At 59.7% G+C, this 27,081-nt stretch overlaps 3 protein-coding genes across 6 annotated transcripts; all 3 read right to left on the bottom strand.

The window, feature by feature from the left end:
* Positions 1 to 286: 286 nt before the first annotated feature.
* Positions 287 to 6,194, bottom strand: CNIH2 (cornichon family AMPA receptor auxiliary protein 2). Of its 2 annotated transcripts, XM_074276267.1 has the most exons (7): positions 5,862 to 6,194; positions 2,472 to 2,540; positions 1,992 to 2,039; positions 1,580 to 1,598; positions 1,333 to 1,445; positions 952 to 1,095; positions 287 to 850 (listed from the first exon to the last, which is right to left on the bottom strand). In XM_074276267.1, the coding sequence occupies exons 1-7, from the start codon at positions 5,940 to 5,942 to the stop codon at positions 425 to 427; spliced, it is 900 nt and encodes a 299-aa protein (XP_074132368.1). In that variant the 5' UTR covers positions 5,943 to 6,194; the 3' UTR covers positions 287 to 424. The 2 variants fall into 2 exon arrangements, with proteins under 2 accessions (XP_074132368.1, XP_074132369.1); XM_074276268.1 differs by lacking the exon at positions 1,580 to 1,598 and having other exon boundaries at positions 704 to 850; positions 5,862 to 6,036.
* An 877-nt stretch (positions 6,195 to 7,071) lies between these two features.
* On the bottom strand, positions 7,072 to 12,755 carry RAB1B (RAB1B, member RAS oncogene family). The gene is made up of 6 exons (XM_074276270.1): positions 12,564 to 12,755; positions 9,833 to 9,905; positions 9,479 to 9,574; positions 9,278 to 9,373; positions 8,572 to 8,703; positions 7,072 to 8,480 (listed from the first exon to the last, which is right to left on the bottom strand). Exons 1-6 carry the CDS (start codon positions 12,575 to 12,577, stop codon positions 8,286 to 8,288), a joined length of 606 nt encoding a protein of 201 aa, XP_074132371.1. The 5' UTR covers positions 12,578 to 12,755; the 3' UTR covers positions 7,072 to 8,285.
* Positions 12,756 to 13,127: 372 nt separating this feature from the next.
* On the bottom strand, positions 13,128 to 19,823 carry KLC2 (kinesin light chain 2). Of its 3 annotated transcripts, none has more exons than XM_074276265.1 (16): positions 19,696 to 19,823; positions 18,063 to 18,329; positions 17,706 to 17,936; positions 17,498 to 17,567; positions 17,095 to 17,317; positions 16,415 to 16,502; positions 16,188 to 16,289; positions 15,898 to 16,071; positions 15,688 to 15,787; positions 15,531 to 15,580; positions 15,378 to 15,445; positions 15,183 to 15,291; positions 14,940 to 15,098; positions 14,731 to 14,855; positions 14,544 to 14,601; positions 13,128 to 14,226 (listed from the first exon to the last, which is right to left on the bottom strand). In XM_074276265.1, exons 2-16 carry the CDS (start codon positions 18,297 to 18,299, stop codon positions 14,143 to 14,145), a joined length of 1,878 nt encoding a protein of 625 aa, XP_074132366.1. In that variant the 5' UTR covers positions 18,300 to 18,329; positions 19,696 to 19,823; the 3' UTR covers positions 13,128 to 14,142. The 3 variants fall into 3 exon arrangements, with proteins under 3 accessions (XP_074132366.1, XP_074132364.1, XP_074132365.1); XM_074276263.1 differs by lacking the exon at positions 19,696 to 19,823 and adding an exon at positions 19,075 to 19,220; XM_074276264.1 differs by lacking the exon at positions 19,696 to 19,823 and adding an exon at positions 18,933 to 19,080.
* Positions 19,824 to 27,081: the final 7,258 nt, after the last annotated feature.

Raw genomic sequence — 27,081 nt, 5'->3', positions numbered from 1 at the left:
GCCTTCCGGGGCATGCAAGTGACCCCCCCTTCCCTTCCCCCCCCATGGCCATATTCGGCCCAAAGTCTTTGCAATTGTTTATTCAATCACAAATGGCCAAGGCTGGCCGAGGGAGATGGGGGTGTTACACATAAACTCCTCCGGGCGCTGGGAAGGACTAGGCCTCCAGCGCCTTCGAAAACGGGGGCTCGGGGCAGGAGGAGGGGGGCGGGGGCTGGAGAGGGCACAGAAGAGCGAGCCGAGAAAAGGCTGGGGTGGGGACAGAGTGGGAGCGGGAGGTGGGGCTGAGGAGGAGCCCCCGGCTGAGCCTGCTCACGCCCCTCCCCTCCCCGGGGCCCCGCCTCCCGAACCCCGAGGGACGCCCTGGGCCGGCTGGCGGAAGGCGGAGGGACGTCTGGGGGCGGGGTGGGCCCCTCCCCCGAGCTCAGGCCCTCGCCAGTACCCCCGGGTCCCGTCCCTCGGTTATCCCTAGGGCGGATGAGGACCAAAGGCCCCTCCCCCCACTGCCAGGTTTTCCAAGTGGGGGCTTGGGTCTCCAGGGGCGGCCGGCTGATTTCGGGAGGCGCCGCCACGAGCGTGCCCGGCACGGCGCGAGAAAACGGGGTGGGGCGGGGGTAAAGGGGCGGGCCATCCCATAGCAGCAATTTGGGGGGGCAGGGGCTGAGGCGGCCCCGGCGCCCCTCGCCTCCCCCCAGAGCCTAGGCTTCTGAGAGACGGGGGGCGGGGAGTGGCTCTTCTCCGCTGTCCACGAGGGGCGCGGGAGTGGGGGTACACAGGCGTCCGGTCCGTTCTCGGGGTTCATTCCCTGGCCGGCTTCCCCCTTTAGAAACTCACCAACGTATAAACCATACTGCGGAGAGAGGGGCGCGCTGGGACGCGGGCAGCCGGCGAGCGCGAGCCCGCGGCCCTGGAGGCGCCCCCCCACACTTTCCCCCGCGGCCCGGCGCTCACCTGTACAGGTAATAGAAGAAGGAGAGCAGGTAGAAGGCGAGTTTGCACCAGGACTCCTTCTGACAGTAGTTGAGGATGTCCGCGTTCATGATGGACACGGCGTCGTACATGACCTCGGAGCCGTCCGCCGGGCGGTGGAAGTACCTGGGGGGGAGGGGCGGAGTGGGCGGGGGGCCGCCGCCGCTGCCCGGGGCGTGCCGGGAACTGCGCTGCACTAATGCCCCAGGCATTCACCGAGCGCCGCCGCGCCGGTCCCTCTTCTAGTCGCCGCCCCGGCACTCTGGGGAGCTCAGGCCCTCTTCTGGGACTTGGGGAAGACTGCAGTCTGCTCCCTCCCGTGCCCCTCACAAGCACCCCCCCGCCGGGCCCGCAGCTGGTCACCTCCATAGGTGGTAGAAGAGGAGGGGGATGTTGAGCCCCAGCGTCACCCACTCCGCGGCGCACAGGAACATCAGGCAGAAGAGGCCGTGGATGGAATACTCGGGGACCACGAGCTGGAGGGGGCCAGAGCAGCGCGCGGCGATCAGGCTCCGCCCTCCGGGGTCGCGTACGGGGGGGGGAGCCCACCCTCCCTGACAGGCCCCGGAGGGGGGCGCTGAGCTCAGGTGTCTGGGGCCGGTTAACCCACCTGTTCTGTGCTCCTGGGGCTGGGAGAGGGAGTAGGGGTCCTGGGGTGGGGCGTCCCTGAGCCTGCTGGGAAGAGAACGGCTGCACCGGGATGCCTAATTTGCATTGCACTGCATGGCATCTCGACCCGCCCCCCCCTTCCTGGGGCATAAGGAGCTGAGGGAGGAGAGAAGGGGGCGCCCGAGAGTCGGGGATCCGCCTGGAGTCAGAAGTCATCCGGGACAAGCCCGCCCGATCCAAGCGTCTCGGCCCCGGCTGAGCAAGAGCGGAGGCTAAGGGACTTGCCCACAGTCACACACACACAGAGACAGAATGGCAGCGGCAAAGCGGCCCGGATCCCCGTCCAGGGCTCCAGGCAGACGGCCAGACAGACAGACAGGGGGGTCCTGAGACCCCCAAGACCTCCCACTGACCTTCCTTAGGAGGCAGCAGATCCGCTCAATGTTTTTCAAACGCTCTCGCTGTGGGAAGGAGAGGAGGGTCAGACGGAGGGAGCCAGGTGAGGGAGGGATGCAGGAAGGAGAGTCGGTGGGGGGTGGGGCGCCAGGTCCCGAGAGCTGGAGCAGCCCTTCCCCCGTTCTGCCGGGGAGCCCGGCTCTCGGCTTCCATGGGGACTGAAGCCTTGTTTCCATGGTGATGTCACCACGGAGGGAGGCAGGAGCCGCCATTGCCATGGCAACCGTCACCATGGAGGGCAGGCACTTCACCCGGATCTCCCTGGCAACGGCCAGGGCTTGAGCTGCCAGCGAGAGTGGTGGTCGAGACGCGGGGGGGCTCGGCCATCCCCCCCTCCCTTCGGGGCTCACGGTCCTGCCCCGGCCCCCCTCACCCCGTCCCCCCACAGAGACGGACAAACTGACGACACGGCTGGCACGGCACATGTATTGACTTACTGCCCTGGCAGGGTTGCCCTGATCTATGGGGTTCTTGAAGTCGGTCCTCAGCTCGTCAAAGGCGATGATCTGGGTAGGGGTGGAGGCCTGTCAGGCTGGGGGCGCCTGGGGAGGGTGCGTCCCCCCCCTTCCCCGGCGGCTCCCCGCGGCCTCGGCCTGTAACTTTGGGCCCACGGGCATTTTACGGGGGAGGAGCCTGAGGCTGTCCTGGACGACCGGCCTGGCCTCCTCTGAAGCCCTCCGGGGTTGCCCGGGGCGGCAGAGGCCGGCCAGGAGGGAGCAGAGCGTCCCTGCCCCAAAGCCTTCACCCTCAGCCCCTCCCGCAGCCTTGTCCTTCTGTGCCCTCGGAAGTCGGGACACTTGAGCTGATCCACCTAGGGGGCTGGGAGCTGGGATCCCAGTGAGGGGGGGCGTTTGTACCTTAGGGTGGGGGAGGGGACCCACAAACCCAGACCCCCCTGCATGTTCCCGCAGCAGCCTGGAGTGGGGGGGGGGGGCTCTGAGCTAGAGAACATCTCGCCTTTGCTGTTCCTCGGTGCCATCTGGAGCGCAGGGTGCCACTGGGCCCCGAGGGGGGGGTGGCAGAGAGCATCTCCTCTGTGCCCCACCACGAGGCCAGGGTGCCCCAAGTCCCACAGGAATAAACGAACCCCCAACCGACACCTGCCACTCATCCCACCAACCTGTCAAAAGCCCAGGGTCCCCTGGGGTTGCCTAGCAACTGCAAACAGCACCTCCTCCCCCTCCCTGCACACATGGTGTGGGCCTGGGAGGGGGAAGGGCTCCAGATGGAGGGCCAGGCAGGAGCTGGGGGGCTGGGGACCGGCTCGGCCTCATCTTCCGCCGTGACCTTGGCCTGTCTGCGGTGGCACATGAGGAGGTGGGAGCCCCCCCCCAGAGCCCTTCCTGCCAACTCCTCTGCCCTGGCGCCAGGGCCCTGCCCGCCCTCCTCAGCCCGAGCATCCGTGACCCTGCCTCAGCGAGGCGGCTCTGTCGCCTGTGAGAAAGCCTTGGCACCCCTGGGCTCAGGAAGATGGGTCACCTGGGGTTTCGGGAGAAGGAGCTCGCTGAGCCCTGAGGAGTGGGGGGCTCGGAGAGACTTGAGAGAGTGGGGGGCTCCGTGAACCCCGGCAGCTTAGATGGCCAGGAAGTGGGAGAAGAAGTCTCTTGGAAAGCCCTGCCTTTGGCCAGCTGCCGGGGCCTCCCCATTTCAGTCCCATTCTTTCTGTCCCCTCAACTTTAGGGACGTTTTCCTCCCTAAAGATTCGGTGTCTTCTTCCCTCTGCCACCTCAGCTCTCTCGGCTGGTTTCCCCTTTGTGCCCACTGGGAGGAGCCTAGGGTGCCTGCTGGGCCTGAAGGCAAGGAGACCTGAGTTCAAATACTGCCTCAAGATCCCCTGGGCGATTCCCTCAATCTCCATTTGCCTTAGTTTCCTCAACAATAAAAATGGGGATATTTACACCTGCCCGCCTCACAGAACTTCGAAGATCAAATGAGCTATTCGGAAAAGCACCTTAGTGCCTGGTACACAGGAGGTGCTAGATAAATGCTTGTTCTATCCCTTAGCTGAGCTGGAAGGGAGGAGAGGAGGAGACTGAGCCAGGGGCTCTGTTCCTGCAGATGGCGGAAGTGGAGCTGGGGGGTGGGGAGAAGGGGGAGAGAGAGAGGGGCAGCCGCCCCAGATATCTCCCTCCCCCCGCAGGGTCTGGTCACAGAGCCAAAGATGAAGGGGAGGGCTGAGATCTGATTTGCAGGGAGAGACGGGGAGGGGGGCCCGGAGCCCCAGCCTGGGGAGGCGGGAGCAGCGAGCCCTGGGAGGGGGGGGAGGGAGGGAGGTCGGGAACCGGCGGGACAGAGATGGGGAAAGACAAGGCGGCTGGGAGGGAGCAGGATCCGGGGACACGAGTGGCGAGACACGCACAAGTGGCAGAGCTCCTGAACATGGAGGAGAGGGACAGGGAGGGGGAACACCACGGTGGGGGGCGCAGGAAAAGAGGAAGAGAAAGGAGGAAAAGGAGAGAGGAAAGAAAGGAGGAAGAAAAGGGGAGTATCAGCGGCTGACACAAGGAGAAAAGGAAATGAGGAGAGGGAAACAGATGGAGAGGAGGACAAAGATGGAGAGGGGGCATATGGGAGAGACAGGAAGTACGGAGGGAAAAGGAGAGCCTGGAAGCGGGGCAGGCCGGGCCGAGGAGCGGGCTGTGGGAAGCAGAGCCGGGAGCCAATGGGAGGGCGCGGATGCGGGCTGCCAGGATGGCGGAGCGGCAGGAGGGGGTGTGGAGACGGCCGCGGGGAAATGCGAAGCCCCCCGGGTGGGGGGCACGTTCTCGAGCGCCGGCCCCCGCCCCCCCTGCCCAGTCCAGGTGCCCAGGAAATGTTTGTGCAGAGAATGAATGGAGCGGAATGAATGAATGAATGGGAGGAGGGTGCTGGAAAATGGGGAGAACGGTGGAGAGATGGAGAGAATGGCAAACAAAGCAGGGAAAGGAGGTTAGGAGTGGAGAGGAGAGCCACTGGGGGTGGGGAGCACGGAGGGAGGTGGGGGAGGTTTGGGGGGAGGGGACAGGAGGCTGTAGCATAGGACAGAAGGTTAAAAAGGACCCCAAGGGCCCCCCTTTCCCCCAAGATCCCCGAACTCCGCGGCCCAGATGAGGACCCGGGACAGCGAGCAGCTGAGTTGAACAGTTCGGAGAAGAATCAGGCCAGAGGAAGAATGGAGTCCGGGAAAGGAGAGAAATGAGCAGGGGGGAGGGAGGAAGGAGGGGGAAAGGAGAGGCAGGAAGAGCAAAGGGGCCATGAATATATGAGGAGGTCTGTCCCGCTTGAGACCCTTCCTCCACGGACGCTTGTGGGGGGCGGGGTAGGAAAGGGAAAGGGTTAAATGGGTTCTGGTAGATGTGGGTCTTGTAAACAGATGCAGTTGCTATGGCAACTGGCTCCATCACTCGGCTGGAAAAACCCACAATGGAGAGGAAAGGAGGAGGGGGGACAGACAGACCTGGTACAGACAGAGGGAGGCTTGGAGAGATGCCCTGCCAGGAAGAGGGGGAGGTAGAGCAGAGCTGTACTGGAGGAAATTAAGCCCCCGAGTGCAGAGCAACGCGAACCCCCCCTCCCCGCTTCCCATCTAGCTGCAGAAGGGACCACAATGGGGTGTCGGGGACGGGAGAAAAAGGGGGGAGGGGGAAGGGAATTGAAAGAGGGAACAGGTATTTGGGGAAGGAGGAGAAAGAAGAGGTAAGGGGGGGGAGAAATCAGAGTCAGCAAGTTTCCCCTGTTCCCCTGAGGAATGCCCCCCCACAGCGCACCGCGCCCCCGCCCCCGCGGGCGCCCGGGGCCGGAGACCCCTCGGCCCTCGTCAGGTTCCGTCCCCTGGCCCCCGGCCTTACGTGCCAGATGACAAAGAAGATGAGGGATGCGCACAGCACCAGCGTCAGCATGTAGCAGAACGCGGCGAAGGTGAACGCCATGGCCCCGGGGCCCAGCGTCAGGCCGGGGGGCGCCAGCCTACGCCGTCGGGTGGCCCCGTCGCCGGGGGGCCCCGGCCCGGCCCGGCTCCCGCTCCGGCCGCCACCCCGCCCCACAGGGCTCAGCGCTGGCCTGGCATGGCCGAGGGGGTCGCCCAGGCGAGCCCCGAAGGGAGACGCGCCCGGCCAGCCGGCCGGCCCGGCCGCTGGGGGCTCGGGGAGCGCGGGGCGGGCAGGCGGCTCGGGGGGCGCGTCCGCTGGCGCTGGCGGCTGCTCCTGCCCCTCTCGCTCATCCTGCGCTCGCCCCGCGGCTCCCTCTCCAGCCCGGGAAGCTGGGGGGGCGGAGTCAGGGCGGGGCTCCCCCACCAAGGGGCAGGCCCAGCCTCCAGGCGGGCGGGGCCCCGGCCGGAGAGCCAGCGGCCCGGGAAGGGGCGGGGGAGAGAACCCGAGGGTCCCACAGGGCGGCAGGGGGGTGCGGGGGAGTGGTAAGGGGCCAGCACCCCCGGCCGGCGCCCGCCCCCACAAACGCGCGCACGCGCGCGCACACCCCAACTCTCAACTGACAGCTCCCCCCACCCCCGGCGCCCCACATCGTGCTGCCAAAGCCGAGCACAAAGGACACCCCGAGCTTTTGCATTCTCCGGCTCCCCGCCCCCCTCCGCACGCACACCCCGGGGCGACAATGCGATCGCACGCGCCCACGCAGATTGCCGCCGAGGCTGGGGGCGCGTCCCTGGCTCCTGGGTCCGGGTGGGAGGGAGGGACAATGCTCTGGGGCTGGGCTGAATGGGTACCCGGGCCTGCGGGCAGTGGGCTCCAGGGGTGTGGGCACGTCCTGGCCACCTGATGGGCAAGAAGGGCGGGGGCGGGCGGGCACAGGTAGGAAAGGGAAGCGGGGGAGGGCGTCCTGCGACCTCGCCATTTTACAGCATCGCGAAGCTTTCTTCCCTTCCGGGCCCGACCCTGTCTGGGGGGGGGGGCGAAGCCCCCGGGACACCCTCTCCAGACACAGGAAGTGGGTCGAGCTCCCCCCTCCCCGGCCCGGGGTGTCGAGGTCCCCTCTTCGGGCTCAGGTCACCTCCCGCCCCTACTCCGGGGCGCAGCCCACAAACCACACTGGCTGGCCGCCAACTTCCTTGCAAAACCTCCTGGGGGGGTCTCCCGAGGCCACCGGAGATTTATTTATTTTTGTCCTTGTCCCTTTTCCCCAAGTGGCTTTTCCTCGCAAAACGCTGGACGAAATGTGGCTAGGAAGGACGGGGCACCTCCAGGGAGGGCTTCCCTGCACGGTCCGAGACAAGCAAAAACACATCTGTGTCCCTGTGCGCGTGGGCGGATGGCACTGACCAGGGGACCACGGGACAGGGGGAGGGGCGAATGGATTCGTAGACCAGAGGACTCAATGTCTTGGGGTACGGGAGGGGGACCCCACCTGGATCAGAACTTCATTGGGAGAAGCAGCGCTCAAGCTGTTTGGGAACCAGGGGGCCATGACACAGGAAGAAATGGGGGGGGGGGGCGGTGCACACAAGTAATGGAACCAAGGCAAGAAATACCATTTACTCTACCCTGGGGTGGAGGAAAAAAACCAGGAGTGAGTAAGTTGCGGAGGGGAAGGGAGCCCCCTGTGGGGAGCCGGCCACAGGGGGCCCTCCATCTCCTCAGCCTACAGGGAAGAGGTGCTCAGGGGGAGGGAGGCCCCGTGGCCCCCTGCGGCACACGCAGACCAGCCTCTCTGGCTTTGTGCAAAGCCTGGCACCCCCCCACCCCCAGCCATTATGGACGGATGGAGCTGCAAGCTCAAGGCCGGAGGGGGGGCCTGAGGGGTGCAAGAAGAGGCGGAAGGGAGCAGGGGCCGGCGGGGCACCCCAGGGCCGCTCCCTCCTGAGGTCTGACCCATCCTGCCCATGTTCCCCACAGTCTGGGCCTTAGGTCTGGCTCTCGGACAATGAGAGCCAAGGGGTGCGGGAGGGGGGTTCGGGAAATGGGAGACAGGCTACCCAGGACTCACTGCAGCTCTGAGGGAAAGCAGGGGAGCGAGCTGGGAACAAGGCAGATCCTCCCCAAGAACGCGGGAGGGGGGGAGGCTGGGGCGGCAGGGAAGGCTCTCCAAGGACTAGGGAGACAGCAGTGCCAAGGCAAGGCCTCGAGGCTCGCTCAGCTGCCCCTGCCCCTGCCCGCAGCAAAGCTGGAACAAGGGCTGTGGGAGGGAGGTCGGGTGGGAGGGGCCCCCAAGCCACAGAATCAAATGCCCCTAGTGGGGATGGGGGAGGCCGGTGGCCTCCGGCCTCAGGGGCATCATCTGAAAAGAGGTGTGCTCCCGCCCTGAGCCCCTGGCTCTGCCCCCTAGCAGCAGCCTCCACTGGCCGGCTTCACCGGGGTGCTGTCGATCTTGAGGTTGGGCCGCTCGCCCCCCGAGGCCGCCCCAGGTCCCATGCGCTTCTTGATCTCTGCGGCCATGGTCATGAAGGCCTGCTCCACATTGGTGGCATTCTTGGCACTGGTCTCCAGAAAGGGGATGCCCAGGGAGTCAGCGAACTCCTGAGGGGAAGCGGGGGAGAGTGGTCGGAGGTGCCCGAGGGAGCCACCCTGCCCCCCCACCCCCCTCCCGCCCCTGGCACTGAGCCCTCACCTTGGCAGTGGGGTTGTCCACCACCTTCTTGGTGGTGAGGTCACTCTTGTTGCCCACCAGCAGCTTGTTGACATTCTCGCTGGCATATCTGTTGATCTCCTCCAGCCACTGCTTGACGTTGGCGTAGGATTCCTAGAGAAGAGGGCGCCATGAGAAGCTCCCCGTGCCTGAGGGGAGGGGCCCCCAGCCCTGGGAGGGGGAGAGAGGTGCCAAAGGTGCCCCCTGGGACCCCCCGAAGCCGAAGGGAGAGTTTGGAGGGAGGAGCCCTGACATCCACCTGGGACACAAGGCGGGCCTCGAGCTTTAGGGCCACAGCTGAGCTACGTGCCTGAGGGTGTGTGGGCAAAGGATGCCCGCAGCATCTGCCATAAATGAAAGCCTCATGGGGGGGGGGGGGGGGGGGTTTGTGCATGTGTGCATGGGTCCACCAGTGTGTCTGTCAGTGTATGATCTGTGTGTCTGTCTGTGCATGTGCCCGGATGTGTGCACTAACGTGTCTGTCTCTGTGTGTACCAGAGTATCTGTATCTGCATGTATGTATGTATGTAGGTATGTATGTATGTATTTATGTATGTCTGTGTCTGTGCACGTGTCTGTGTGCCTTCATTCCAGGAAAATGTCCCTAGAAGGAAAGAGCGCCCCTGCCTGGCCCGTTCCCGCGCTGCCCCATGCTTCCTCCTCGAGCTGGGACCCCCCACCAAGTTACCTGGTCGGTGACGTCGTACACCACGATGATGCCGTGGGCGCCCCGGTAGTAGCTGGACGTGATGGTCCGGAAGCGCTCCTGACCTGCTGTGTCCCACTAGGACAGGAGACAAAAGGCAGGGCGGGGAGACGCAGGGTCAGGCCCCAGGCCGGGAGCTCCAGGACCCACAGAGGGGGAGGGCACCGGCGAGTGGGCACTCACAATCTGCAGCTTGATGGTTTTGCCGTCCAGCTCAATGGTCCGGATCTTGAAGTCCACCCCGATGGTGCTGATGTAGCTCTCGGTGTACGTGTCATCCTGAGAACGTCAGAGAGCGCAGCCTCTGAAAAACCGGGGCCCCGGCTGAGGGCCCAGTGACCACCTACAGCGGGTCCCGGCCTCCTGATCCCCTCGACCCCCCGCTCCCTTCATAAGACCTCTCATCTCCTTAGTCCCTGTAGCTCAGAAGGGCAGCTGGCCCCCTCATCTCTGGGGAAGCTGGCATGCCTTCATGCAGACCAGACCCAGAATGCAACGCAAGGTGGCAAATAAGCCCGGCGTGGGCAGGAGACTCACAGCAAAGCGCAGGAGCAGGCAGGACTTCCCCACACCTGAGTCGCCGATCAAGAGCAGCTTGAACAGGTAATCACTGGAAGAAAAGCAAGAACATGGAAATGTGGGAAAGCGTGGAAGACAGAGGGAAGAGAACCCGAGAACAAAGCTATGGAGAAAAGGTCGGGCCCGCCCCACCACGTGTCCCCAATTCTGGGCTGGAGGAGGAGGGGCTGCAGGAAGTCAGGGCAGGGGATGAAGGTCTGTAGAGCAATTCTCAATCGGTCCGGGGCGTTGTCTCTACGGGGATCATCACCCCTTTCTGCTGCACAGAGACCGCATCGCCGGAGAACGTCAGGACGCCGCGGGAAACCACGTTCCAGCCCCTCCATCCCAAACCTGCCGTGCTGGCCACGTTTAACAGAGTGGGGCGGGCAGAGCCGCCGGCAGGACCCGGCTCTGGTGGGCAAAAGTCTTTGCAAAGGCCCGAGATCAATACAAATACCATGGGAAGCGAGGGGAAAGATACAAGGAAGACCCAGGGCAGAGGGCAGGAGACTGCCAGGAGAAGGTGAGAAGGGCATCTGATCCCAGCGACCATCACGTGCCTGGGGACTGGGCTGGTACCACTGGGGCTACTCCTATTCACAGAGAAGCAAACAGGTTCAGGGGATCAGGGAGACCCCCCCCCAGTGGTGGAGGAGCAGCCATGGAGCGGGCACGCCCCCTCCCCCTTTCTAGCATTAAGAAGCTAAGCCCCCTGGCCCGAGGCCACCTCTGAGGGACCGATGGGCACGGCCGACAAAGATGGGAAACGGACAGTGGGGAGAGCTGGAAAGGACAGATGAACTCTTAAAAGTATTTCTGAGGTAAAAAATTAAAGGTAAACTTGGGCAACTAGAAACCGGGCTTTGCCAACAACCGGGGCCCCTCCCGGGACCCTTTCCCAGAACGGTGGGAGGGAGGCACTCAATGCTATCTGAGGGCAGCGAGCATCAAGATGCGCCTGTTGGGGCCCCAGAGACACAGGAAGGGCCTTGACATCCTGGCTTCTCCCCCGCCACAATCCGGCCTCCAGCCGCCAAAGACCCCGGGTCTCCCCACTCGGCTCACAGACTCCTCATTGGGCATTTAAAGCCTCCCCCTCTGGCCTCAACCTCCCTTTGCAGCCTTAGCCCTGATCCTTGGCTCCCCTCCCTCCTCATTATAGGACCCGCCCCCCCCCCCAAGGTGTTGGCACCTCTACCTATCCCAGACTGCTGTGGGGTCCCGGGCCTAGAGAACAACGCCTGTGGGCTCTCGAGCCCCCCCACATCCAGCCATCACCATGGAGGGCGGCTGTGGCTCCCACCTACAGCTCTGGACCCATCTCATTCTCAAGCCTTCAGGTGCTCAGAGCAGCTTTGCAAGGGCCCTTCCCCCTGCCTGGAGGGTACTCCTTCCTACCACTGCTGCATTTATTAAGTACCTACTGTGTTCCAGCACTGTGGGCCAACCATCACCACAACCACTGGCTTCCTGTCCAGGAGCCCGTGGACATGAAGGAGAGGGCCTGCAAACGCCAAAACAGCCGGAGTGTGGAGGACCACAGCTCAGGGAGGGCCTGAAGGAAGTCAGGTCAGGGGTCAGAGAGCCAGGATGGAGGGGGGGGGGGGCAGGACCCGAGCCATAATGGAGAGTGTTGGGGGAGGGGGCCTGGGGGAAGCTGCATCCAGAAGGAGCCCGTCAGGGTGTGTGATGAAGGCGAGGGTCCAGAGCCCACCAGAAGTGTTAGCTGCCCTTGGAGGCCACCAAGAGCCACTAGAAGCGAGGGGTCGGGCCTGGGCTTTAGGGGAATCCCATTAGTGGCCAGAGGATAGAACGGAGTAGGGAGACCAAGGCAGGCTGGGACCTCTCCTGGGAGGGGGGCAGGGCCGGATTGGGCCTGCAGGCCTGCAGGGATCCTGGTCTGCTAGGTATTTACTTATGTGCATGGATCTGGCCAGTGAACTCTGCCCGGCTGAGGGAGGGAGTTATTTCACCTTTGCTGAATGTCTGGAACACAGCAGGCGTTTAATAAGTGCTTAGGGAAGTTAGCTTGCTCACAGGATTGGTTTACTTTTTAAACATGAAACCACAACATAAGTTTGTGCAGAGACCCCCTGAGGAGGGAAGTCCACACCGGGAGGAGCTGATTGACACTGTGCAGACACCTGGAGGGGGGGATCTGTGCCCCCCATTACTGGAAAGTGCAACTTGGGGAGATGATGTGTTAACCCCATTTGCACTTTTGGGGGGGCCCACGTCACACGGAGGGGTCAGAGGGGCTGCTGTGGGGGGGTCAGTGGCCCTGGGAGAAATGACAAATCTGCACACGTGTACTGGGGGGAAATTGTGACCTAAATCTAGAAGATTCCAGGCCACCACAACCCTCCCCCCCAAGTGAGCTGGGGTAAAGAGGGAGAGGGACGGGGAAAGGGGGAAGGGACAGGAAGAGGGGGAGGGGAAGAGGACGGAGACAGGGAGAGTAGGGGGAGCGCAGCCTTCTCGGCCCCTTCCCAGGCGGAGTGGGGGGGCAGGGGTCCTGGCCAGGCACCCCGTCCCATAAGACCCGGATGTGGGGGGGGGGGGGTCATCGAGGGCAGGAACCCGGATGTCAGGGAGGACAGCGGGGTCTCTGGGTGAGGGTCCGATGAGGGGAAGGGGATAAGTCGCGCACACGGGGCCCGAAGCCTCCCCGGTCCGAGGAGCGGGGGCCCGGGCGAGGGTCACTCACTACTCGGGGTTCATGGCGGCGGCAGCGGCCCCGGTCGGTCGCTCCCTCCCTGTCTGCTTCGCTCCGCCTCCCGCTCCAAGATGGCGGCAGCTCCGCCCCCGAGATTCCGCCCCACGCGCAGGCGCAGGCCCTCCCTTCTCGTCGCAACGCGTTGCCTCTTGGAGATCGTAGTTCTCGCTTGAGTTCAGCCTCGCTCCGGTTGCGCAGGCGCCCGGACACCCCCACGCACGCGCAGTTCTTGCATGCCCTGCCTTCACTACTCCACTTTCTGGGATTTGTAGTTTTCCTAGTCATTCCCCATTCGGAAGGGCTTCTCCCGGGGAGGGAATCCACGGCCAACTTGGGGCGATCATCACCCCTATACCTAGGTGTACGCAGCACGCGCACTACCCCCTCAGCCGTGGGTCACCTCATTATCATTTCTGGCCCTGGGAGGGCGGGGGGAGGCACTTGAACCAGATCTTCCCCATTCACTTCAAACTCCGGAGCGGTTCCCGAGCCTCCCCCTCCCCCCAGAGACCGGGCATCTCAGAGGCCCCCCAGCTTCCGCGGAGACTGGACTCATTTGGATTCAAACCGTCTTTATTTCTACAGCAACATTTGAACAAAGCAAATGGGTTCCCGGCCCCCCCAACCCTGGCCCCCTCCCAGCTCCAGGGGAGGGAGTGCAGCCCCCTCGGAGTCCGAGGGGGAGAACTGGAAGCTTCAGAAGGTGCGGGCGGGGGAGGGATGGCTCACGGCCGTACCTGGGGGGCGGCAGAGAAGGGTTGGAAAGTCCCTGGAATGTGGCTCAAAGGGAGCGGGTTTAAGGCCCGGCCCCACCGGCCAAAGGAAAGAAGCCGTTCTCAGCTGTCCTAGATGTGCGTGGGAGGCCTGGTGCCTCGGTCCTCACCAGTGGCACTGGGGAGGGGGAGAAGGCAGCTCTGCATTTCTGTGCCCGAGGCCTTGTCTGCAAAGGCTTAAGGCCTGGTGGCTTCCCGCAAAGGGAGCCGGGCTGAAGGCGGTACCATGGACAGGGCTCGGGGAGGGCGGCCAATAACTTAGTTCTCTATATACAGAAGCAGAGGCCGGGGAGGGAGGAGGGAGCTGCTTAGTGTCATTCTGCCTGGGGGGGCTGCTGGGAGGACCCCCCCCCCTCTTGGGGCCAGCTGGCTGGGACTGCTTTGGGAAGCTGTGTCAGGGCCCTGAGGAGGCGGCTCACTTTCCTGGCTTCCGCTGAGAAGAGGGAAATAAATACAGGGTGGGGCTGGGGGTGGGGGTCCTGGCTCCTCTCTGCACTCTGTCACCAAGAGGACACTTCTAAGCTGTGACTAACAGTGCTAGACTGTGCGGGGGCAGGGGAATAAGCCTGGAGCTGCTAAGCCTGAAATGACAGGGGGAGAGGTTACCCTGAGATTGAACAAAAAAGATGGGGGGGCCTGCAGGAAAAGCCTTCAGGGAAGGGGGGGCTGATGCTTGGGTCTCCCCCCGCGCCCCCCGCCCCTGTGGGACAGGACAAGCAGCCACGGAGGGCCCAGGAGATGGGTAAGGGGTGGGCTGAGCAGGTCGGACCTTAGGTCCACCCTCCCACCCCTCCCCGTTAGCCAATGAGAGAGCTCCGTCGAGAGAGGTCAAGAGAACTGGAACTGAGCATGCGGCTGTCGGACAGGTTGGTGTTGCTGGACTGTGGGCAAACACAGGAGGGTTAGAGGAAGGCCCGGAGGGGGGCCCGAATTGTACAGCCATGAGGTCCCCAGGACCTGGGGATGGTCTGGCTGGGGGCCCGCAGTGAAGGTGCTGGGCGGCCTCTGGCCTGGAGAAGCAGGATCAGAGCCCACCCACGTTTACTGGGGAGGGGGTCTCCTGCTGCCAGGGCACACTTGGCACTGTGCTCAGGGAGGCCAGGCCCGCAGATGCCCGTCCCCTCTGCCCTCAGAAAACTTATGTTCTATTCCCAAAGGGGCCAAGAGTGCAAGGGGACCCAATAATGGGTCTCCTTACCTGGGTGGGCTCTTCTGTGCTCTTGTGGAGGAAGTTGAGGGAACTGGCTCGCTTCATCCTGCAAGCGGAGAGGGGGAGCTGACATTTTCTGGGGCTGGGCTTGGGGCGGTAGGGACAGCTGAGAGAATTTAAAGCCTGTGGGATGGAGTTCCGGTAAGAAGGGGCGGGGGGAGGGGGGGCCTCTCACCGTGGGTTTGGAGGCTCTTGGGGGCCGACCCCCTGCAGCTTCTTCACGAGCATCTCACTGCTGCGCCTCAGGGCATCACGGAGTTTCCCAAAAGAGCCACTTCTTCGGAGAGAACCACTCCCGTCCTGCGGGCAGGGGAACCATTCTTGCCCACTCTCCCGCACTCCCCCCACCCCTCCATCCTAAATGACTCCCAACAGCCCCCTCACCCCAGACCATTCAGCCGTGGGCCCTGAATCCTCAGGCTCCAGCTCAGCCCGAGACCCCGTGCTGCCTCCAGCTCCCTCGCGGCCACTGCGGCGATCCCCTCGCCCACTGCCATCTTTCAGCAGCTCCACCACCTTGGTCTGGCTCGCAGCATCCAGGCCCTGGCAGTAGCAGGAAGTAGGATTTGGAGGTGAAGCTGAGACGTTGCTGCTCCCTCCCACCTGACCTTCTAGACCCTGTCCCACCTGTTTCCGGCTGCGGCTGGCACAGTCCTCCAGGGTGTGAGCTGCCTCCATCTTCCCTTGTCGGCGGTAGAGGGCCCCAAGGCTCCGCAGTGTAGTGTTCACTGTGGGGCTGGAGGATGAGGCAGCCATGAAATGGGGGCCCTCACTACCTCCTCCCCTCCCTTCCCAGGCCCTGAGGGCCAGCCCCCTTCTTACCTGTCCACTTTACAAGCCTTGTACCAGCTGCCGTATTCTCCATAGGGGGTGCTGTCCCGACGCTTATCCTGAAGGGGAGAAAGGCCAAATCTTGGGGAGGGAGCCCCAGCTGCCAGTGAAAGTGGGGAGCCCTGGGTTCATGCCTCCCCATACCTTGCTCTCCTCCCGTTCTTCAGCATGCATCCAGATGGGCTTGTTTTCTCCTGGAACAAACGGAGAGGAGAGGCTGTCACAGGACTCTAGAGCCCAAGGCCGACCCCAAAGTCTCGCTGCTTTCCAAGGGCTGATGGGGGTGTTGGGAAGGACGTACCATTGACTGAACCAAACTCCTTCTCGTGGGCGCGAGTCAAGATCTCTTTATACAGGGTTTCTGCATCTTGGTATTTCCCCTGCTTCAGATAGCAGGAAGCCTGAAGAAGGGGAGCCAGGGGAGATGGTGAGGGGCTGGCCCAGATTACCCCGGCCCAGCCCAGCCCAGTCCAGCCCAGGAACCCAACCCAAACCTCCAAGGATTAGGTACCAAGTTATTCTTGGTCTTGGCCACATTGGGGTCGTCAGGGCCCAGCCGAGCTTCATAGATCTCCAGAGCCCGCCGATAGTAATACTCCACCTCTTCGGCCTTGCCCTGGTTCTGACAGAGCAGGGCCAGGTTATTCAGCTGCTTGGCCACATCCGGGTGGAATTTGCCCAGCACCTAGGAAAAGGTCGAGACTGCCTTCACACGAGCTCCCATCTCATTCCTCCAGGCCCCCATCTCTGACCCTGCCGCCCTGCTCCTCCTACAGCCCTAGGGGACCTGATGGGCTCTACCTTTTCTCGGATCTCCAGGGCCCGTTTACACAAGGGCTCTGCTTCCTTGTACTTGCCCCTTTTGCCATACAGAACTGCCAGGTTGTTCAAGGTAGCCGCCACCTGGGACCAGAGCAAAGGAAGGAAGAAGCTGCAAAGACCTGGGGGTGACCCAGTCCTGTGTGTGGGCGGGGCCCCCTCTCCACAGGAGGTCTGCCTCCCTCCCTGGGAAGCCAGGTCTCACTCACAGCTGGATGGTCCTTCCCCAGGGTCTTCTCCCGGATGGCCAGAGCATCGTTGAGCAGATGAGCCGCTTCTTTGTATTTATTCTGATCCCTTCGGGGACAGAGAGATCGTGTAGGGGGCAGGGGAAGGGACACCTGACCCAGAGCCCCCAGGCTGCAGCTGGGCTTCTTAACCTGGCTTCGTGCTCCCCATCTGTAAAATGGGGCTCCCTGCCGGCTTAAGAGCCAGGACCTGGCCCAGGGCTTTGGGGACACACAGATTCCCTTTCTCAAGGAGCTTCAGGGGGAGCAAAGGACTAATGACGGACTCGCAGGCACCAAGGTGGGTTTTCTTGGAGGGGGGTGCACTGGGGTAGTGTTAGGCCTACGGAGAGTTGACTTTTTATAGAGCCCAGGGCTGCTTCCTGTTCGGTCATTTCCTATCTTGTCCAGCTCTCCCTGGTCCCATTTGGGTTTTCTGAGCAAAGATATTACAGCAGTTTGCCATTTCCTTCTCCGGATTGTTTTTACAGATGGGGAAACTGAGGCACACAGGGTGAAATGACGTGCCCTTCCTGTCCAGGATCCCAGCTAGAGGGCCAGATCTGAACTCTGGTTTTCCTGGTTCCAGGCCCAGCACCCTATCCATTCCCCCACCTGGTGCTCCCCCCCAACTTGCCCCAGGGTGCAGGTCGTCCCCTTACCGGTACACAAGGGCCAAGATGTTCAGCATGGTGGCCACATCAGGGTGATCGTGCCCTGAGGTCTTTTCCAGGTCCTCCAGGGCCTGCTTACACAGGGGAACCGCCACCTCGTAGCGCCCCTGGGAGGCGTACTGAATCACCAGGTTGTGCAGGGTGCGGAGCCGAGCCGGGATCTCATAGCCTCCGTGCTGGGCGGCTGCGTCTCCACTCGCGGGGCCCTGAGCTGGAGGCAGGCAGGAGGTCAGAGGGGCAACGTGCATACTTTGGGAAGCTCTTATCTGCATTCCTTTGGGTCCTCGGGCAGTGATCACCGCCAGTGCCCCACCCCCACCCTAGTGGTCCCCTGGTGGCCTGTGACCTTCTGGCAGGTGAGAGACCTGTCTCTCCCCACCCCCACCCCTACCTGGATTCTGTTCATCCTCATTAGGGAACAGGTCATCCAGAGAATCCTTAGAAACATCCCCCTTCTCTTCCTGAGGGAGGGAAGCAGAAAATGGAAAGGAAAAACATCACACATGGAAAAGGACCCTCCAGAGGGGGGGCAGCCAGGAACCCTGGGCTGCCGAGGGGCGGGAGAGGCAGGGCTGGTTGGGGGGGGGGTCCGGGCTCACACTGGGAGAAGGGTCCTCGTCCAGCTTGCGGATCTGGCTCATGAACAGCAGGTGCTGCTTCTCCTCCTCCAGCTGGACCACAGCCTGCTCGCTGCGCTGCAGCTTCTGCTGGGTGCCGGCCAGCTCCTCCCGGAGCCACTGGTTCTCTTGCACCAAGCGGCGCACCTGAGCCCGCAGCTTCTGCTTCTCTGACTCCACGGCCCCGAGGTGGCCCGACAGCGCCAGGATCACCTACACCCGCCGGGAGAGGAGGCTGAAGGGGGCGCTTCAGGGCCCTGCCCAGCGGCCCCTGCCCGGGTCTCACCCCCCCACACACCTCAGGCCCGAGTCTCACTCCCCCCACCTCAGGCCCGGTACCTGGGCCTCCCCAAGTCCCAGCTCGATGGCCTCCAGGGATCTGCGCAGGAGCCCCGAGCGCTCCTGGGTTCCGGGCTCGGCCTCCCCGGCGGTGCCGGCCACGTTCTCCAGCAGGGAGGCCAGCAGGGCCCGGTGCTCGCCCCGGAGGGTCTCCAGCCCCTGGATGACGGCCTTGGTGCCCAGCACGATCTCATCCTGGCTCAGCTTCTCCTCCCGGGACATCACCAGGGTGGCCATGGCTGGAGGGCTCGGACTGGGAGGAGGCCCCTGTGGGGGGAGGGCAGGAGCTGAGCTTGGGGGGCCCCGGGGGTCCCGGCCGCAGCTCAGCCGCTGCTTCCCGCCAGTGGCCTCCAGGGGGCGTCTCCAGCAGCCGCTCTCCCTCCCAGACGCATTGCAGTGGGGAGCGGGCCCCTGTTCTCCCGGCGGCAGCCCCGGGGAGGGGGGGCTCTCAGCAGGGGAGAGATCCCGATTATTGGGGAAGCAGGGGGGGGGGCTGTCCTCGGGCCAGCTGGGCACTAGGGGCAGCCAAGCGACCTCGTCCATCGGAGGGGTGCAGATCCTTCTTAAAGGGGGGTTCCCACCCCGACACCCCAGTTCTTCCCGCTATTCTGCAGACAACTTGTGGAGTCTCTGGGGAGAGCCCTTCCCGGGGGCACCCACCCCCTCCCTCAGAGGGAACCCCCTTCCCCCAGGAGCGCTCAGCGATAGGAGTCTCCCCTTCCCCTGGGCATCCTGGGACAGAAAGGGGGGCTCTCGCTGGCTAGTCCGAGATAGAGAAGAGTCCCCCAACTTCTGGGCCCCCGCTCCCCTCTGGGCTACTCCGGTGAAAGACGGAAGCTTCCTAACTCCGGGGGGGCCCCCCGCGGATACCCCGTGACAGCCACTGCAGGTCCCAGAGCGCCCGGGCCGGGGCCGGAGCTCCCGTTCCACGCGGGGCTCCTCGAGGAGGAGGCCGGAGCCCCCCGTCCGCTTCCCCGTCTCCGGAACGCCGCCCTGCCCCGCCTCCACTCACCTGCGCGCCCCGGCCCGGCCTCCTCGGCCTCAGCTGCCCCCCGCGGCCCGCGCAGCCTCCATCGCCGCCTCTCCCGGCAGCCCCCGCGCCCACCCCTGCGCCTGCGCGGTCACCGCCGCTGGGCTTAAAGGGGAAGGGAGGGTGTGGGGCAGCTGCCCCTCCCCGCGGCCTTAAAGGGGAAGTGCGGCGCGGGGTGGGAGAGGAGAAGGAAGGAGAAGATGGAGGGCGAGGGGGGAGGGGAGAGGAGGGGGGAGAAGGAGGAAAGGAGGGGGGGGGAGAGGAGGGAGCGCCCCCCGCACGCCACCGTGTGCTCAGTGGAAGGGGGGGGAATTTGCTGGGAAACAAGAGCGGGGCTGCCATGTTTGCACTCCTCAAACTCCCCTTCCTTCCTTCCCACCCCCAGCCTTCTCACACCTCTATCCCATCGTTTCACCCCGATCCCCCCGCCCCGCACCCCCATCCCCCACCCTTTGCTCTCCCTCCCCTCTTCATCCGGTCCCCATCTCCTCACCGCTCATCCTCCTTCCCTCCCTCCCTCCTCCTACGCCCCATCCCCCAGTCTCCCCGAAGCCCCATCATCTCCCGCAGCCCCTCTCTCCCCAGATTTCCCCATCCCCCTACCTCTCACAGGCCGCCGCTGCCCGGGAAGCTGGTCCGAGGGCGCCCGGGGCGGGGTCGCGCCCGCCGCCCCTCCCCCGCTCCGGCCTCAGCCCCAGACCCCTCGAGCTCTCGGCAGGTGGAAGCGCAGCGGGCGCGGCCCGGAGCCAGGGCAGGGACGCAGCCGGGCTCTCCCGCCTCAGTCCGCAGCTGCTTTCGCGTTCCCTCTGGGGATGCTCGGGGCTCTGCAGCGTCACGCTGGGGCCCGGGCTCCCCGCGGACCCGGAGGTTTGCGCGCGGCCGCTCGGGCAGGGACACGCTGCAATCGCAGGCCCTGCTCCGACCGAGCCGGGGTTTGGGGGTTTGGAAGCCGTCCCAGAAACGACCGGGCCTTCCCTCCCCCCCAGCCCACCCCGTCCGGGCCTGCCCCCCTTCCCCTTGACTTTGAAGGACGTTTCCATCTTTTTCTCTTCTCGAGGACCTCTTTTCCTCCGCTTCCGGGCCTAGAGCTCTGGGTCCAGCCCCAGGCAATCAGCAGGCGCTCATTAGGCAGAGGCCGGGGCTCCCCCGGCGTAGAGCGGTCCGCCTTGAGGCTCCGCACGTGCTCCTTCCCACCACCCTCCTTCCGGACTCGGGACGCCGCCCGGGTTTAGGGGGCGGAGGACTCTGGTACCAAAAGCCCAAGGAAACAAGACCGGCCTCCTCTGGATAAACCCACTTTACGGGGTCCTCTTCCCTGATCCCAGCAGCCCAGCCCTTCCTGCCGTTCTGAGCCCGCTGGAAATAGCTGCCAGTGGGAGGGTCAGGGTCTGTCCCCTAACAGCGGGATGCTCAGCACCTTCTGCCTCCCATTCCACCATCAGCGCTCACGGGGAACCCAGGCTTCCAAGCCCTGGGGTCCCTCTCCTGGGATTGACCCGAAACCTTCCCAACAAGCAAATGCCCAGCACAGCTAGCAGGGACCTCAGCTACGGGATGGGGGGGGGGGCGGAGAGATCCGGCCCCGGAGGCGGGAGATAGAGCGCCCGTGGGGGCTGCCTCTTCCTGCCCCCGGGGAGCTTTCCCAGCAGACACAGCAGTGATTCACCATTTCCTTCCTGAGAAGGGAGGAAACTGAGGCAGAACAGGGTCAAGTGACTTGCTAGGAAGCGTCTGGACTGGAGTCTTCCCCACACCTCGCTGCCCCTTGGTGCCTTGGTTCTCCAGGACCTCACCAGTGTCCACAGGTGTGATTAGTTACATCCGGGTGATTCCTGCATCGCTATGTCCCGCCCCAGCGCCCCGGGGTTCAGTGTCACAGCACTCATCGCCTGTTGGCCATTGACAACTGGCTGTCCCCTTAAGGCCCTCAAATTGTCCCCTCCAACCCTCCCTGGCTTCACACTGTCTAATCCGGGGCTTGTGGTGAGGAGGGTCAGGAGCCCCTGCGGAGCAGCAACTGCGTCTGCGGGCCTGCTGTGGTCCTCCTCTCCCAGCTTCGAATCCTTTCTTCACCTTCTGCCTCCCTCTCCCTCATTGCACCCACTCAATCTGCAGCCAAATCTTATCGCTTCTTTCATTATCACCTCCCACACTCGGCTCTTTCTTGCTACCCACACAGCCACTACCATCTTAGCTGAGGCCATTATCACCTCTCCCCTGGAATCTTTTTTCTTTTCTTCCTTTCTTCCTCCCTCCCTCCCTCCTTCCTTCCTTTCTTTTTCTTTCTTTCCTTTTCTTTCTTTCTTCCCTCCCTTTTTTCTTTGTTTTTAGGTAATCAGAGTTAAATAACTTCCCCAAGGTCACACAGCTAATAAGTGTTATGTAGCTAAGGTCATATTTGAACTCAGATCTTCCGGAGTTCTCTAACCACTGGGCTACCTGACCACCCCTCCCTGACTCTGGTCTCCCCTCAGCCCAATGCATCTTCCAGAAAGCTGCCGAAGAGATCTTCCTTCCCCACAGATCCTAAAATGGGATTTCTCCATTCTACACTCTAAGTGGCTTCCTATTGCCTCTCCCTCCCACACTAAAGTGCAGCTAACCTGGATGCTGGTCTTTATGCCATACTCTGCCTCAGGTCTCTGGGCTTCTGCCCGGTCCGCCGGCCTGGAATGGCCTCTCTCTTCCTCTCCGCCTCTTAGAATCCCTTTTTCTTTTCTGTTTTTAGAATCCCTTACTTTCAAGACTCAACAGAAGCGCCACCTTCTCCTTGAATTCCTTCTGGATGCCCCTAGCTGCGGGTTCCCTCTCCACCCTCAACAATTTGGGGTTTAGTTTATTTTGTATACATTCCATATATATTTACATATGTAGGTGTCCCCTGAAAGAACCTAAGCTCCCTGAAGTCAGAGACTGTTTCCTTTTTTAATCATCGTAGTCTATTCTTTTTCTTTTGCAAGGCAATTGGGGTTCAGTGATTGCCCAGGCTCACCTGGCTCATGAGTATTTAGTAGCTGAGGCTGGATTTGAACGAGGTCCTCCAGACTGCAGGGCTGGTGTTCTATCCACTTCACCATCCCACTGCCCCTGTATTCCATCATTGTAAATACTGAAATTAACTACAAAGGACTATGCAGGAAGACACTGACCTTAGAGAAAGAACTGATAAATATAAGTATGGATAGAATGGTTTTACATATACCTATGTATTTGTGCCTGATGGTAGCCAAGAGAGGGAGGGGAGGAGGAGAGAAGAAAGAAATTTATTGTATAATTTTATTATATATTTAAAAGGAAGAGCAAGTTGTATACCACAGATTTGCAGTTTCACATGCAACCATCTTTTTATTTTTATTAAGACTGTGTTATGGGGTGCCCATCAGTTGGAGGATGGCTGCGTAAATTGTGGTATAAGAATGTTATGGGATATTATTGTTCTGTAAGAAATGACCAGCAGGAGAGATTGACAGGAACTGATGCTGAGAGAAGTGAGCAGGACCAGGAGATCACTATACACTTCAACAACAATACCATATGAGGCTCAATTCTGGTGGACCAAATCAGTTCCAATTGATCAGTGATGAACAGAACCAGCTACACCCAGCGAAAGAACTCTGGGAAATGAGTGTGGACCACAACATAACATTTCTACTCTTTCTGTTATTGTCTGCCTGCATTTTTGTTTTTCTTCCCAGGTTATTTTTACCTTCTTTTTAAATCCGATTTTTCTTGGGAGAACAAGAGAACTATATAAATATGTACACATATATTAGATTTAACATGTTTAACATATATGGGACTGCCTGCCATCTAGGGGAGGGAGTGGAGGGAAGGAGGGGAAAAGTTGAAACAAGTTTTTTCAAGGGTTGAAAAATTACCCATCCATAAAAAGCTATAATAATAATAATAATAATAAAAGACTGTTATGGAAATGTTTGCTTTATTCCATAAATTAAAAATAAAATAAATAAAACATTTAAAGGAGGGGGGTTCCTGCTCTCTAGGAGGCTTCATTTTAATGAGGGAGGACATGGAAAAGAGAGCTGAAAAGTGAGAGAGAGGGGAGCTAGGTGGCACAGTGGATGGAACATCAGTCCCAAAATTGAGGACCTGAGTTCAGGTTTAGCCTCAGACACTTGCCTAGCTTAATTAGCTGTGTGATTCTGGGCAAGGTATTTAACTCTGATCTGATGGCCTCGATAAATAAATAAAGTGGGAAAGTGTAAAGGGTTCCACGAAGAGCAGAGCTGGTGAGGTTAGAACCGATCAGAAGGAACTGCAGGGACAGAGGCGTCTTCCGAGGGAGATGGGAAAAGCACAGAAATCCGAAGAATCCAGAACCAGGTTGGCTTAGAAGTGAGTGCGGGAGAGGAAAAGGAGACTTGGTTAAGTGACTTGGGTAGGATCATGTAGCCAGGCGCTTTCTTGATCTTCAGCCCAGTGGTCTTTCCCTCACTATACAGTGAGAGCCCGTCAGGTGGACGTGGCTGAGACAGGGGCTCTCCTTGGCGAAGACTCATCTGTCCACGTTCTTGTGCTTTTGGGTTACAAGGTGGGGCCCTTCACAATCTTCCACCACCGGGACGTGGGTGCCCTGGGAGGCCGCCCTCTCTATGGGGCCAGCAGAGCCAGTGAAACTTTTACCAGCTTATGAGTCCCAGCCCTTCCAGGCCTCTTTGTTGTGTTGACTGATTTCAATCGGAGAATCAAAGAAGGGAAGTGAAAGGGTGCTCAGCAATGTCTGTCCCATTCAGAAAGCCCGGGGACACACGGGACAGGGGGCCAACCCCCTCTGCTTGGAGACCCAGAGAAGCTGCAGGAGTTCCACTCCAGGCTTCCATTGTTGGTCTTTTCCAGCCCAAAGTGGCCTTTTTGCGACTTCCCTCCCAATTCCTGGCTCCGCTCTCCAGGCAGAACAAACCTAATCGAATCCCTGTGGGACAACTGTTCAGATATCTCCCTCAAGTCTCCTCCGGCTAAATATTCTCCCTGTCACCAAGCAAATCCTGGATTTTTAAACAGTATTAGGGGCCCAAGCCCAAGAGCAGGTCCCTGGGTCTTCCACCAGAGACCCCCGGCTATGCGGCACAGCCGCTGGCAGCTCCTGGTTAAGGCTCACCATCCCAGGGGCCTCAGGACTGAATTCTCAGGCAACCTCCTTGTCTTCCTCGTCTCCAGAAGAGACGCAAAGCGTTGCTGTCTCTGGATGGAAGAGGGTCAGGGGTAAAGTCTACACACAGCATACAATGTATGTGTAGACATGTCTGTGTGTGTGCACACGCATGAAGCTGCGGGCTTGCATTTCCATGCACCCACAATGGTCTGTCCGGTAAATTTCATTTTTTCTCCTCACTGGAATTGTTTCCCTTTATATCTCTGGGATCTCACTCTTGGGCATCTCCGCCCCTCCTAGGCTGACCTCCCAGGACACATTTTAGTTCATTACATCTTCCTTTTCTCTCCTTCCTCCTTTTTTTCCCTCATTTTCTGTCTCCTTTTCCCTCTCCCTCTGTCTCTCTGTCTCTGTCTCCATCTTTCTCTGTCTCTGAATTTCTCTCGTCTCTCTGGTCTGTCTCTGTCTCTCATCAGCGTGGGGCTTTGACCTATTTCCAACCTGGGCCCTCTGTCCTTTTGTGCCCCCTCCTCACCATATTGGTACCAGACTCAGTCCATGGAAGCACAGAATTTCAGAGCCCAAACAATCTCGGTCTCTGCCTCCCAGGAGAGGCCGTGTACCCGCCTCCATGCTTAGAGCCCCTTGAAACCCCCTTTTTAAGATATAGCACTCACAGCAGACTCTGATGCTCTCTCCTTTATCACAAATGTAGGATGGAAAGGTCTAGAATGTATCACTTCTCTTTGCTTTTCCTTTGACCTTCACGTCAATTCTGCTTCCTGGATTTCTTGTATAGAATAAAACCTCTGTCCTTTTCACCCACCATGTTGCTTTTCTTTTAAAAATTTAATATAATGTAACAATCTTTTTGTTAAACGTATACATTTATTTTTTACAAATTTCAGGTCAGGTTAGGAGAGAAAAATCAGAACTAAAAGGAAAACCATGAAAATAAAGTGCATTGATCCACATTCAATCTCCATGATTCTCCCTCGGGAGGCAGACTTTCCATCACAAGTCTATTGGAAATGGCTTGGATCACTGAATTGCTGCAAAGCACCAAGTGTACCATAGTTGATCATTGCATAATCTTCTTGATGGCTGTGTACGATGTTTTCCTGGTTTTGCTCTTCACTCAGCATCAGTTCCTTTTCTCAAATCATCTTTTAATAGAAATATTCCATTGCCTTCATACACCACAACTTGTTCAGCCATTCCCCAATTAATTGATGGGCATTTTTTTTTTTTTTTCTGAGGGAATTGACTTGCCCAGGGTCACACAGCCAGGATGTGTTAAGTATCTGAGACCGATTTGAACTCAGCTCCTCCTGACTTCAGGACTGGTGCGTTATCCACTGTGCCTCCTAGCTGCCCCATCTATTCATTTCCCAATTCTTTGCTGCCACCAAAAGGGCCACCACAAACATTTTTGCACAAGTGTCCTTTCCCTTCTCTCATGATTTCCTTGGGATACAGACCCAGTAATGGCGCCACTGGGTCAAAGGGCATCCAATTTTATAGCCCATTGGGCAAAGTTCCACACTGCTTTCCTTTATAATTGACTCATTTCACAACTCCACCAACAATGCATCAGTATTCCAGTTTTCCCACATCCCCCCCAACATTTTTAATTATCTTTTCTTGTCACCTTTGCCAATTGGATAGGTGTGAAGTGGTACCTCAGGATTTAATTTAATTTTTCCAATCCATGGTTATTTAGAGCGTGTTTTATATGACTAGAAACGATTTTTATTTCTTCATCTGAAAACTGTTCATTCTTATCCTTTGGCCACTTGTCAGCTGGGGAATAGCTTGTGTTATACATTTGAGGTAATTCTGATAGGTATTTTAGAAATGAGGCCTTTATCAGAGACTCTATATAACATATATCTTGATTCTAAAAAATTTTCCTAGCTCCTTCCCTTCTAATCTTGGCTACACTGGTTTTGCTTGTGCAAAATCTTTTAAATTTAATGTGATCGACATTATTCATTTTGCATTTTATAATATTATCTAGTTTTTCTTTGGCCATAAATTCCTTCCTTCTCCAAAGGTCTGATACGTGAACTAGTTCTCCTAATAGTAAAATAGTTATAAAAAAAAAAAGAAGTAAAATAGCTCTCCTCATTTTTAAAATAGTATCCCCCTTTATGCCTAAATCATATGCCTATTTTGCCCTTATTTTTGTTTGGGGTGTAAGATGTACAAGTTTGTGATTACTATTTTCCAGTGTTCCCAGTAATTTTTGTCAAATACTGATTTTATGTTTCTTTTTCTTTTTTTTTGGCTGAGGCAATTGGGGTTAAGTGACTCGCCCAAGGTCACACACAGCCAGGAAGTGTTAATGTCTAAGGTCACATTTGAACTCAGGTCCTCCTGACTTCAGGTCTATTTTGTTTCTTTTAAGTAAAGTACAGCCACACAGAGTCATAGTCTAGCAATGAGTTTCATCCCACCAATTCCCAGTGACGTCTAGAAGGTCAAAATAGCCCCCTTGCATTAGCCCCCCAAATTCTGGGATGATTAAAGAGTGGATAGATGTTTATAGGTACTTCAGGACCTGGGTTTTACCACTAGTTTCTCCCTTGTATTTTTTCTCCTGTGAATTTCTGGGTGTCCCACCTGCTCTTCTTCATTGTCTGCCACGATTCTTTATAACATCGAACTTTGGAGAATCCCTGTCAGCATCCTTCTCCCGCCCTCACTCCCTTCAGTTGCAGGCCCTGTGAATCGGATCTTCCTGACATCTGGCACCTACTTCCATACCAGCCTGGATGGGGACACTCCGTCTCTGGTCAGGGATCTGTCAGCCCTTTCCTGGAAGCTCTGCTCCCCCAGTCCAAATCTCATTCTCAGGTTCCGTAGCTAAGCGA

The sequence above is a fragment of the Sminthopsis crassicaudata genome, chromosome 6, assembly GCF_048593235.1.
Source record: "Sminthopsis crassicaudata isolate SCR6 chromosome 6, ASM4859323v1, whole genome shotgun sequence".
NCBI classification, from domain to species: domain Eukaryota; kingdom Metazoa; phylum Chordata; class Mammalia; order Dasyuromorphia; family Dasyuridae; genus Sminthopsis; species Sminthopsis crassicaudata.
Note: the sequence above shows the minus strand (reverse complement) of the source record. Positions and strands in the feature narration are given on the sequence as shown.

Bases quoted from the DNA above. Each gene is read 5' to 3' on its own strand.
- KLC2 (XM_074276265.1), bottom strand. From the start codon at position 18,299: ATGGCCACCCTGGTGATGTCCCGGGAGGAGAAGCTGAGCCAGGATGAG. The intron at 17,568-17,705 runs GTGAGCCCGGAC...TCCCTCCCTCAG, and splicing joins ACGAGGACCCTTCTCCCAGT to GAAGAGAAGGGGGATGTTTC. The intron at 16,290-16,414 runs GTGAGTGAGACC...CTCTGGTCCCAG, and splicing joins TGGGGAAGGACCATCCAGCT to GTGGCGGCTACCTTGAACAA.
- CNIH2 (XM_074276267.1), bottom strand. From the start codon at position 5,942: ATGGCGTTCACCTTCGCCGCGTTCTGCTACATGCTGACGCTGGTGCTG. The intron at 2,040-2,471 runs GTAAGTCAATAC...TCCTTCCCACAG, and splicing joins AGGGCAACCCTGCCAGGGCA to CGAGAGCGTTTGAAAAACAT. The intron at 1,096-1,332 runs GTGACCAGCTGC...CCTCCCCCCCAG, and splicing joins CTCTTCTACCACCTATGGAG to GTACTTCCACCGCCCGGCGG.
- RAB1B (XM_074276270.1), bottom strand. The intron at 9,575-9,832 runs GTGAGTCTCCTG...TGACGTTCTCAG, and splicing joins GCCTGCTCCTGCGCTTTGCT to GATGACACGTACACCGAGAG. The intron at 9,374-9,478 runs GTGAGTGCCCAC...CTCCTGTCCTAG, and splicing joins AAACCATCAAGCTGCAGATT to TGGGACACAGCAGGTCAGGA.